The following is a 12,521-nucleotide window of genomic DNA, read 5'->3' on the forward strand; positions in this document are numbered from 1 at the left end:
CAGGTTCCTTGAGTTGAACACATGCTTTATCCAATAATATGTTTCAGGTACGCTCGTTTTCTCGAACTTCCCGCCGTGGCTATGACATTTGCTCCTACTATATTTGCAAATTGTACAGCTGCTAGTCCAACCCCTCCTGAAGCTGCATGAATCAGGATTGTATCGCCTTTTTTCATCTTGGCAACAATGTCCAGGCATAGATAAACAGTTAAGGCAACGGTAGGTAGATTGAAGCTTCATCATGAGTTAAAACCTTTGGTAACTTGCAGACCATCTATCACAGTTTAACTGCTTAGCGAGTTTTATCAAAGGATTAAAGTTTGTGACATATTAAAAAATGGTTGCTTACCTTCTCAGAGGTGATAACGTGTGAAGATAGCGCGACGTTTTGGCTATTATATCCAAACACCATGTCCCCAACTTGATAATTATGTACGGAAGTTCCAATTCGGCTAATCACTCCGGAGAAATCGCTTCCAATAATGTCTATGTTTTCAAAGGCTTTTGAAGGCTTTAGAACTGCGAAAATGTCACGAAAGTTTAGCGAATATGCATTCACTTTGACTTCCAGTTCGTTCACTTCCAGTTCCGAAATTGGTGGTATATCTACAAACTTTAGGTCTGAAATCAGATGTGAAGTTGGAAGCCGTAGGCAAAATGTGGGAGTACTTGGCAGATGAAGAAAGTTAGAAGGCTTAAGCTTCGTCAATTTTTGGGTTAGCCGAACTCCTTCTTTGTAGCAAATACTATTTCCGCCACTTTCGGCGGCTGAATTTTCAGAAATTTCGTGAATAATATTTTCAATATTCTCCTTACTTAAAGAATCCAGATCAATTAATTTACATTTTAGGGTAGAATTTTCGGATTTAAATGAACGAAACATTCCTATAAGTAAACCGGCCGTTGGCTGTTCGTCGGATTCCTCAACATTAATCGAGACACATTGTGTCCCCTTGGTTAGGAGCAATAGTTCCGACAAATTCATTGAGGATAACGTGATTGCTTGAAGTAGGTGAAACCACTTTTCAATTATCGACTGATCTAGCACAGTTTTCAATCCCCATGCAAAGATTATTCCGTCCGATATAGGAAAGTTCGATAAAATGTTCATGAATGCCTCCTTTGTGTTCCCATTCGTTTCAATATATTGGGCTGAAATGATTTCCTCCGCTCCAAGTATAATTAGTGTAACAGTTTCGCTGGATACGCTAAGTTGTTGCATTAAATCTTTTGTGAAGGTGTCATGAAATCCGAAAATCAGCCAGTTTCTTGGTTTTGAAAGTGGTTCAGAGACTTGTCCTCCCGTATAATTTTCTCTCCACTCCAGTTCATATACTGGACACTGGCTAATCGGATTGAGACTGGAATGAAGCTTTTCCTCTAGACTGGCCAAGCTTTGGGCAAGAACGTCAATTCCTTCCATTGATGCTAATATCTTGCCAGTTGAGTTGTACAAATGTACTGCTCCTGTCTCATAACATTTTTTGAGGTAGAAATGCAGGGACGAATCGTTTTCTGTATGTTTGTTCATGTTATAAACTGTAAGACGTCGAATGGCGACAGGAAGCATGATGGTACCTTCGATTGTTGCTCTTTTTTTCATGGACATTGCATGAAACTGTAGCATACTATCCAGCACAACAGGATGCAAGATGAATCTGGCATCTGGAAAACTTATACTTATAACCTGAGCAAACTATAGAACTAAATATGTTCGTTATGGATTTACCAAAGTCGGTCTGAACAAGTTTGGCTTTTGCATACTTGTTAAGTTTCTGATCTTCCCATCGGGACGTAATGCTTAGAAAGGATGGTCCAAAATTATATCCTTCTGTGGCGAAGTTTCTATACTGTTCTTCCATTGGGATTGATGAGGGTATTTCATTGTCCTCAAGTAATGGGAAGAGATCCTTCGCACATTTCAAATCCTGCGACCAAGACTCCTTAATCGTTCCTTGGGAATGTTGTAACCACGTGTCCGCATCTACAAGGGTAAAAATTTTAACTATGTTGCCCTCCAATACTGTATGATAAGTTGATTCCTTTTTTGTGACAAAGCTAGGGTTTTTAACACTAAAATTCTCAATCGTGAAGTGGTCCACATTTCTGGTGTCACTGTCTGGGGTCAGGTAACGTGACGCCAAAGTCATTTCTAGGAAGGCTGAGCCTGGCATTATAACGCATTGTCCGATGAGATGATCTCCCACCCATCGGTTTGAATCAACTGTTATTTTATTTTCAAATCTTTTGATATTCATTTCCGAAGCTTGAGGTTGTACCAGCTGTCTCCCTAATAGAGGATGAACGTCCTTCATTGAAGATGGGAAATAATCAGTTTCGTCTGATTTAAATGGAAACCAAAACGACTTCCTCTGGAAGGGATAGAACGGGAGGGACACTTTCTTCGCGTCATGTACTTGGTGAAAATTTGGAAAATCAATTGAAACCCCGCGAACAAACAAGTTTCCGATAGCTTCGAGGAACACCTCCAGCTCGTTGCCACCTCTCCTCATGGATTTGACGCATTGAGGAGCGAATGATAAATTTGAAATAATTAAACCTGAAAGGACCGGATGTGGACCGACTTCGAGGAATATATATTGTCGATCGGAATTATCCTCCTGGATTAGTTTTTCGATTGCTTCCATTGCTTGAATGAATTGGACTGGTTTTCTCAAATTCGAAACCCAATATTCTGGAGTTATGGTTGCCTTGTCGGTACCATCGACACAGGAAACGAATTTACAAGTTGGTGTCACGACGTCTTGTCTCAGGGTCATCAAAGTTTCTTTGAATTTATTGATTATAGAATCCAAAGCTCTCGAGTGAAATGGGTGGGAGGCATCTAAGATGGTAGATCTGACTCTATTGTTTCGACAAAATTCTGCAAAATCTTCAATTGCAGCAGGAGGTCCGGATATGGTAGTTTGTTGTTTCGAATTGCAGGCAGCAATATCAAGCCAAGCTGCGTTTGTTGTAGGCCGCTCCTTTAGAAATTTGCCAATTAGTGCTTGACATGCGTCGCTGTCAGCGCTAGCAGCCAACATTTTTCCACTTGGCAGTGTCTCAATTAGCTTGCACCGTGCTCCTACTATTTTCAATGCATCTTCAAGGGTTATCAGTGATGCGGCAGTGGCTGCAGCAAACTCCCCCAAACTATGGCCAAGTACAATTGATGGATGCACCCCAAGTGATACCCATAATTTAAATAGGGAGTACTCGATTGCAAAAATCGAACACTGAGAGTATAATGATTGCTTGAGACGACCGTTTGTTATCCCTTCTCCATAAAGTGCATCTTTAATGTCTAGTCCATACATTTTGAAAATTATTTGGAAACACAAATCGAATTGTTCCTGTAAATAAGTACAAAAAGTTTAGTAAGCATTATGACGAGTCTCATGGAAAATCTACTTACTTTAAAAACCGGAAATGTGTCATAAAGCTGGCTACCCATTCCTTTATATTGCGTCCCTTGTCCTGGAAATAGGAAGCATATCTTTGGTTCTTTCTGTACAATTCCACTTGACCAATTTTTCGTGTCTAATTTTTGCGCCAGTTCTTCGCTGTTTCTAGCAGTGATTGCAACTCTGTTGGAAAATTTTGCTCGCCCCACGTTAGCCGTGTAGGCGATATCACCTAATCTCATGTCTGTGTTGTACAACAAATGGGTCTTGTAATTGTCAACTAGTTCTGACAAAGCCGCTGCGGATTTCGCAGAAAGTGTTAGAATATTGATCTTCATTCCCGAACCAAATGTATGCTCATTACATATCGATTTAGGAGGTTCTTGTAAAATAATATGTGTGTTAGTCCCAGTAAACCCGAATGAATTTATTCCAGCAACTTTTGGCTTATCAAATCCAGGACACCAAGGCATACTACCAGCTGAAGGTATAATGGCAGGGATAGTTGTCAAATCAATTTCTGGATTTAAGGTTTGAATTGCGATTTGCACAGGAATCAGGCCATGTCTCATGGCCATTGTGATCTTTATGAGTCCTGCAATGCCGCATGCGCTTTCAGTATGGCCAATGTTTGCCTTCCCCGCAGTTATGATCAGTGGATCTGTTCGATCAGAGGTGGAGTAGGCGTTTGATATTGCCTTGATTTCAAGCGGATCCCCCTTAGCGGTTCCAGTCCCGTGTGCCTCAACAACTTGGATTTGTTCTGGCCTCATACCTGCATCACGCAAGGAAATTCGCATTGCCAACGTTTCCATTTCAATGGTTGGTGTCCCCACGCTTTTGGTTTCGCCTTCCTGTGCTGCACCAAACCCCATAATGACGGAATGAATCCTGTCCCCATCTCGCACTGCGTCACTTAGTCTCTTCAAAATAAGGGCAGCAATACCCTCTGCCCTCGCAAATCCGTTAGCAGCGGCATCAAATGTTTTACACCTATATTCCTTTGATAGGATGACGTCATTCTGGAAGGTGGGCTTGATAATAAGGTTTGCAGTGGTGGCGATTGCGAGATTGGACGCCCCACATCTTAGATCTTGTATCGCCTGACCTACCGCAACAAAGGAAGAAGTGCACGCCACCTCAGTTGTAAGGTTGGGACCTCGTGTCTTATAAATGTGTGCCAATCGTGCCGATCCTGATGCAAAGCTGTTTCCCATGTACCATCTGAGCTCACCGGTAGAAAGAGGTGCAAATTTTTGTATTAGCTCGTTATAGTCTTGTGTCCAACACCCTGCATAAATTCCGGTCATACTACCAGCGAGAGACTGCGGGTTGATGCCTGCATCCTCTAATGCTTCCCATGAAACTTCAAGTAGAAATCGTTGTTGTGGATCGGTGAAGTTACATTCGGCTCGACTCATTTCAAAAAAATCGCCGTCAAATTCGTCCACGGGAAAAGGTACAAAGCCGCACTCCATTACACTCTTCCCCATATTACCAACTTGCTCAGAAGTCCAACGTTCATCAGGATGTGGCCGTATTGCACATTTACCGTCAAGATATGTCTTCCAGTATTCGTCCACGCCGTTGGAATCAGGCATTCGACATGACATTCCAATAACGGCGACGGGTTCGGCAGCAGTTCCGGGTTTACAGTAAGGCGTTTGTTTAATTTTACTTCGAAACTCAAACAAGTCCTATCCAAAGAAACACGCTAGCATATTATAGAAAATTAAACATACAATGTATGTAAGTTTTTCACCTTCACTCTATCCGTTGTTTGTTTGCTTGATTCTCCAAGAAAAACAATTTTTGTCGATGGCTCAAGTTCACTGTTAATGTATTAAATTAAAATGATATTGAATCGTTGTTTATAAATTCCTAGGTACACGACATAAAACTCACAATTCTCCTTTTTTCATATCAGTGACAAATTGTTTCTTCAAATATACCGCCCTCGAATCATTAACCAACGCATCTTTTAGTTTATGAAAGGTTCGTCCAGATTCCAGCTCTAACAATTATGTTTGTATTTTAGCACATGATTTCTGTACAGACCATAGCAATATAAATTACCATTCTTCAAACAATTAAACAGGTACCCAGAAGCATTTGGGCAAAGGGGCAAGATAAACAATCCCGTTCCAAAAACAATTTTGGCAGGATCGTACGAAAATAGAGAGTCTGCATTTTTAAAAACCTGTGCAAGATTGTAGTTTATATGTATGTATGTATATATTGTAAATTTACCATCTGCATGAATAATTTAGAGAAATGTACATATATTTTTTAAACAGTATAAAAAGCATGCACACATACATTATTTTTATCAAATTACCAATGCTGAAGGGTCAATCAAACAAATCCGGTCAAAGTCCAAAATTGTTGCGCAAGTGAGCATGAGTTGACTCCAAAAATCCACTTTTAAGCCCGGAAATCTTATCAGTTGAACCATATCGTCAAACTGGTTAGCCAAATTGGTCCTAAAATCAGGTTAGAGACACATTAGAATTGTTCGATAAAACTAAATCAGTACTGCATTTGCTGATGGGTTTAGTTAAAATTGTGTGCTATATTCGTACGCTTATAAATTATTTATAAAAAAATCAAAGATCAGGTTAGCCAAAGTAATAAATAATTTCTGAAAATAATGGCTTTCACGAGAAAACGACATTTTAGTTTACGGAAATATAAAAACCTAACACTTACCAAGAGTCGATTCCAATTTCAGAATCGTACAAAATCAAAACCTTTTTAAAGGTTTTAGTTTCCTTGATGGATTTCAGCAAAATTAAGGCTTCTTCCACCTCACCCGTGTTGCGGGCAAATGTTGCGTACGCTTCTTTTTCCATTTTCCGAACAGCTTTAACTCGGTGAATATTTTTGTGAAAAATATGCACGAAAATATTTGGAATGATTGGTTTTGAAGTTTATTTCGAGTGAATTCAAAGTTATATTGCAAGAATGGCCCGACGTACTAATCGGATCCCGTATTTATTCAAAATTCCAAGGTTGAGCCGGTGACTTTTACACTTTTATTTAATACTTGCCAACTTAACCAAGGTCGCGAAAGGTGTGAAGTGTTATTTAAAAATTAAAATTAATTAAAATTTATGAAACTCAACTTGAGTAGAACGATTCATGTTCTTTTTAAATAAAAATGTGGATGAATACATACAATCTTAAAAATATTGTACTTCTTCTGCTAAATGTGCAAGCGCAGTTCGTATTAGGCAAACGATACCAAGTTCCGAGTAAATTTTGTTCTTTATCAAGTTACTCTGAATTTAGTATAGTTTACTTAATACAGAATTTTGAGTGGATTTACTTTTTAAAAGCATTGCAGTATTTTTTGGAGTGTATGAATAGGTCAGGATTTGGTATTTTTATTATTCAAATTTAAGGTACTATGTTTATTATTCAGTTTATATATTATTTTTATGTATTTATGTAACTTGCATTAAGCAAATTATATGCAAGGGTTCCGGATTTATGTTTACTCCCAGGTACGAATGATGCACCAAATCCATGTGCAAATTTGTAAATCACAGAGAAAGATATTTGTTTTCTGGCAAACATTGACGATCTGCATGAAATGATTGTCTTGCATTTTCATGCAATGCATTTTTCATGTGATGGCGCATCCCGTGCAACACTGGGGACTACGTCAACGTGTAATTTGTAAATTTTTAGTCACGGTCTCGTTAATGCTTTAATTTGTATTCTTATTCAACCCTGGAATTTCCAACAACACTGGAAATCGCGAAATATTAATACATACAAAGCAATGTAGAAACCCCAGGCTACATTGCATTTGTTGGTGTTCAAAAAAATTATTCTCATAGTTCGCGTGTAGTAGATTAATATCTATAATGGTGGACGATTATGACCACCCTTTACACAAACATAGTTGGGGTAGCTCCAAGTAAACAGTAAACGCACGGAAAGAAGTAGCCTTCGGTTTGACTTCACTTCGCCCCAATTATGTATGCCCAAGATATTGCGGGGACACTTAATTTTAGTGAGAGAATCACGATTCGAAAACATGTCATTGTAACCACACCCCCTGACCTCTTACCTCTGACCTCTGGTTGTCTGATTTACCGTAAAAGTTGATACGATCCTCCCGATGGGGTCATTATTTCGTTATCCCTCTGACGGACAAACTAGCATATGGACAGACAACCAAAGTTTGCGCATAAAGAAGCTTATACAATAAACCTTACCAAACGACTCAAGAAAAGTTTCCCTTCGAGTCCCCCTTCACCCCAGCCATTACAAGTACAGCGCGGGAATAATTTATTCCACTCTAATGCAATCTAGTGGGTGAATGTCTGCAAAAATTTCATTTTGCCCCGACCACACCCGCGGGGGGGGGGGGGGTGGCCCGGTTAACCCCGAAAGTTGATACTATCCTTCCCCTGGGGTCATATGTATGATGCCGCAAACCGATTTTCCTTCCTCCATTATCCTGCTGAGGACAGACGGACAGACAGACACAGTCTTCGCAAAAAGTAGCTGAAGCAACTTAACCAGTAAATCGGAACATCTGCATAGGTGGTTATCTTATATGGTATGTTGTACATACGTCGTAAAAATGTGAGGTGCTTAATTATTTGCTTAATTAGGCTAATCTGATGTCCCTCTTTGCGTAATTACTGTGAGCCACAAACTGTATGAACCAGACAGGTGGTAAAGCAAAACAGGGTCGGTGGGGAACCACGTGATAAAAACTTGAATATTTGCCATAATGTAGAATATTAAACATTCATTTCGTCTACGTTGGGTGTGTTGTTGTACGTTATGCAAATAAAGTCGTAAAACTCTGAGTTGCTTAATTAGCCTAATCTCGTGTCCATCTTTGCCTTATTACGTAGTTATGACGCACAAAGTTTGTGCATGAAACAGAGGACAAGAAACCACGTGAAAAATTGAAACTTACGTAATTTTGAAAATAAACCATTAGTAAATTTTGTTTCTATACAATTTTTTAAATTATGGCTAGGTTTCCAAATTTTGTGGTTATCCACACACCCTTTTTGCAATTTTTTATGTACTTATGTATTTTTAATTTTATGATTTTTAATTCGTTTATTGTGGCCAGTTTGTCTAACAATTGGGACACCTATGTATGTATCAAATTTGTGCTCACATTTATGTACGTATCTGTCAATAGTTAACAACATTTATGAACGGCCCCTCATTTATTAAAACAAAAGTGTATTCGACTAGCATGCACTTGTTAATGATTTTTAATTCGCTCATCTCGATAAGTTCACCGAACAATGTAAGTATGTAAATATGTTCGCATTTCCATTTATTTAAACATTGCATTCAATGTGTAACCGATAACAATCAAACATCACACCACCCAAAAAGGATGTACCTGAAACGTATTTATACACAATTGCCTAAAGTTGGCAAGCGTAACTATTTATGTATGTACATAAGTAAGAATCAGCAACAAAGTTTACGCCAGGTTTTGCCGTCCGTCTTCTTAATGAGGGAACGTTCATAAATTATGTCACGTAACAAATTCCGATTGTTCAGATACACCCTCATAAAGCATGTGGCCCAAATCGACCTTATCACGCTAAAATTCTACTCGCCATCTCATCTTAGCCGTGACATAATTTATGGACGTCCCCTCAGTAAATATTATGCAATTGTGTACGACCGGTTTTGCAGTCATAATTTTCCGTCGCAGTAAATAATCGTACTCTTATTTATTTAGTATCTACAGTTGTGTTTCTGGAGAAGATTTGGAAGGGTAAACATTCCTTTACAGACGCAACAAGAGTACGATTTTTCGCCATGTTCGCGCAGGTGGTGGTCGATCCGGAGGAGGGTGTTGCGGAAAACGCCCGGGCAAAATTGGCAAACGCACTCTGAATTTGCAGTCTGCAAAAATTTAAAAAAAAATTGTACGCACTAACGACACTAATTTTAATTTAAATCTAATGTCTTTTACAACTTTCTTTGAAAAATGGAGTCAAACTGAGCATGCTCCCGACAACGTATTACAATTATTTAGCATCGAAACTCAACAAAAAAACTTGCGCACAAGAAAATCTGTATAACTAGACGATTTCTGAAGTATGACGTCGCAAATTTCGAAGATCAGCTATTGTTTTGCACATATTTTGGCCTTGTTTTCACAAATTTCTATAATTTCTCTCGTTGGTGCTGAATTTACGAACCAATTTTTCGTAATCAGAACATGTCCATTTACGGGTAGAAAACAATATTCCCGCCAGAGTTAAAACTCTTGCTGGAAAACCGTATTGAAAATTTTACTCTAGTTCCCAATATTGCGAAATCTTCCAAAACTTCGCAATTTTCATATTTTGCTGTACTAAATTTACGAACCTTGACGTGAGGCTGGTCAGTAAATCGCATCTCAGATATACAATTATACAAATTTGCTTACTATTTTAGGGGATTCGCAACTCTCCAAATGGGTCACCCAAACAGCTTCCGAGTCAATCTTGGTCTCACATTCATACGGACAGGACGTCTTGTCCGAAAAATGGACCAATTCCACGTGCTCAGGCATGCTTGCCTTCCTGACGAAAGTCTTGGAGCACATGTCACAAGGAAATCGTGTCATTTGCAAACGCGGTCTGGGCGGCATTGGGGCATTGTGAAATTCCTTCATATCGCTTTTAAGCGATATCGATTTTAAGCGATTTGAAAATTCAAAGCATCCTCGCGACTAAACACGCTCAGACATAAGGTGCAATTCCTCTTAATCCCGCCATTTCGGCTATGAATGTGGTCGATTAAGGCGGCCAAAGTCGTGAAACGCTCATCGCATTCCAGACAACAAGCAGCTTTCGGATTTTGAGCTTCACATCTGTAAAAAATAGAGATTTTGAGGTTTATATCTGCATACAGAATTAAGATTTTTTGTAAAAACACTAAAACAGTAGGGGAGGATTTGATAAGACACGGTATGTGCGCATCACAATTAGCCTTGAAGATCGCGAAATATAGATTTTCACTCACCGCTCTCCCGCCTTTTTGGAAGCTATGAAAAAATTCTTTGATATACATATATAGTGTGCTCAATAATTTCGAGAATTTTTTCCCGCGTTCATATTACGATAACCAGTTACTTAAGATAAAAATTAAGTTGGATTCAAACTAGAAAGGTACATAAGTTTATGGCTAACAACATACTATATATGAGAAATTTTTGGCAGGTTGTGTAGTTTTCGCGATATCGGCATAGACAACCTGACGTGGCACAAAAATTTTCACCTTTACTACCTGGTTTTCAATATTTCAGAACTCAAAGGAATTATACGATCAACAGTGTATGACATCATGAAATATTACCCTGAGGTATCCTCCCTTACTGGCAGAAAATGATCCGGCCAATCTCCCACAGGAAGGCATAAACCACAATGAAAGCACTAAACATGCGAATTTTTAGAAATTCTCGCCGATCTCAAAAGAGTTCGAAACTACAATTGCAGGTTTCGCACGAGATTGTTCAAATGCCACTTTTAGAAGACCTTAGGGTTCCCCCAATAGGTCGATCCATATACTATATTTTGACACGTCAGTTGGAGAAGAATAAAGTAATCGGATTCCGAGTACTTATCCAGAGGCACGGTAGGAAAAATTACAAAAATATCATCTTAAGGAATCCTTTAGCAAAGAGGGTTATTTACCAGACCAGACTAGTTAGATAACTTAATTAAGAGCGTATATTTATGTAAATACGTTGTGTTGAAAAAGAAAAATATATTGTTTGTGTATTAGGATTATGACCTGTTGCTGAATAGTAGAAGGTTCATAATACTATGAACCAAACACATTTAGATTCATACTAATCCGTATTCACGACAAATCCAAAAAATTAAACGAAGGTTTATGAAATTTGGTAAATTTAATCGCAAAACTTTTAATTCGACAAGTGGATAATTCGTTTTTTACCAATATCTACTAATCACAAGCACAACCTTAACTCTTGTGTTCTGGCTTTGTACTTTTTTTCGTAAGTTTATCCTGCGTTCCCAAAAAACATGGGGAAGAGTAAAATCGGCACCCATTATTAAATTAAGGTGCAAACATTAAAAGAGGTGACTATTCTTTCCTGCTGGTCAAACAAAATCCCTCCTCCTGGAACTCGTTCGGGTTCATGTGATCGTAAAGTTACGGATTATTTCTCAACTTACATATGTACATGTAAAGCCCATTTAATCGTTAATTTAACGTCACATGATCGCCTTACGAGCTCACTGAGGAGGGATGATAGGTGACAAGTAGGCGTGAATTAGCCTCTTCTATTAATGTTCGTACAATACTTAGACCATAATTATCAAAGGACTCCGTTGATTATACTAGATTTTATAATTACAAAGGATTGTATTTGATTAAAATTTTCATGATTTTCTATAAAAGAAATTATTTTTCAACCAGTTTCATCTCATTGGAAACGAGCTAACAAGCTGATCAGAGTTAGCTTTAGGCTTTTAATTACAATTATTTGGTATTTATTTACATAATCAAGGGCAGGCTACATATGTACTATGAAGGTACACACATAGATTAGTTGAATATGATAGCATATGAATATATGCTTAGGTCACGTGTTCCGTTAGCTTTGGAGTATATGTAACAACAATTGCAATGCTTATATCTTATATCGAAAAGAGGAATAACGAGTTGCGGAAGTATGAAAGTGAACAGGTATGTAAACTGTACGACGTTAGCGTCTTTGGTTCTAAATTATGAAAATATGCATGTTTGCAACTGTAAAATCTTCCTAAGTTCGTGAATTCTGCATAAGTGCTAAGATAAAACACTAACCTTGGATATAACAAAGTTCATTGTTTTTGTAGTGCCGGTTTTTGGGAAGATCGTAAAGAAAATTGCATGACATGCATGGTTATAATATCGAAAATAATATTTAATAAAACAGCATTTCCCACCAAATTTAATGACATTTAATTTTTCAGAATTTTCATTTACATACTTATTTGTATATTTATGTGTATCATAGAATGAAATTTCTTTTATACATCATCACAAAACATATACTAACTGAGATAGTACTTAATTAATTTAGTTAGTATGTTTACCTACCGTGTACTCATGACCAAA

The 12,521-nt window shown here is 38.1% G+C and overlaps 1 protein-coding gene and 1 long non-coding RNA gene across 3 annotated transcripts; one reads left to right on the forward strand and one right to left on the reverse strand.

Moving 5' to 3' along the window:
- Window positions 1–35: 35 nt before the first annotated feature.
- Window positions 36–6,607, reverse strand: LOC110856585 (6-deoxyerythronolide-B synthase EryA2, modules 3 and 4). Of its 2 annotated transcripts, none has more exons than XM_022105070.2 (9): window positions 6,117–6,607; window positions 5,746–5,890; window positions 5,484–5,607; window positions 5,313–5,421; window positions 5,170–5,239; window positions 3,419–5,104; window positions 1,730–3,356; window positions 350–1,665; window positions 36–274 (listed from the first exon to the last, which is right to left on the reverse strand). In XM_022105070.2, exons 1-9 carry the CDS (start codon window positions 6,257–6,259, stop codon window positions 209–211), a joined length of 5,286 nt encoding a protein of 1,761 aa, XP_021960762.1. In that variant the 5' UTR covers window positions 6,260–6,607; the 3' UTR covers window positions 36–208. The 2 variants fall into 2 exon arrangements, with proteins under 2 accessions (XP_021960762.1, XP_035713031.1); XM_035857138.1 differs by having other exon boundaries at window positions 36–288.
- A 2,280-nt stretch (window positions 6,608–8,887) lies between these two features.
- LOC118437777 lies at window positions 8,888–12,358 on the forward strand. Its single transcript, XR_004836337.1, has 2 exons — window positions 8,888–9,331; window positions 9,846–12,358. It is a non-coding gene; the product is annotated as an uncharacterized LOC118437777 (long non-coding RNA).
- The last annotated feature ends 163 nt before the right edge of the window (window positions 12,359–12,521 follow it).

This window comes from Folsomia candida, unplaced genomic scaffold (assembly GCF_002217175.1).
Source record: "Folsomia candida strain VU population unplaced genomic scaffold, ASM221717v1 Fcan01_Sc016, whole genome shotgun sequence".
NCBI classification, from domain to species: domain Eukaryota; kingdom Metazoa; phylum Arthropoda; class Collembola; order Entomobryomorpha; family Isotomidae; genus Folsomia; species Folsomia candida.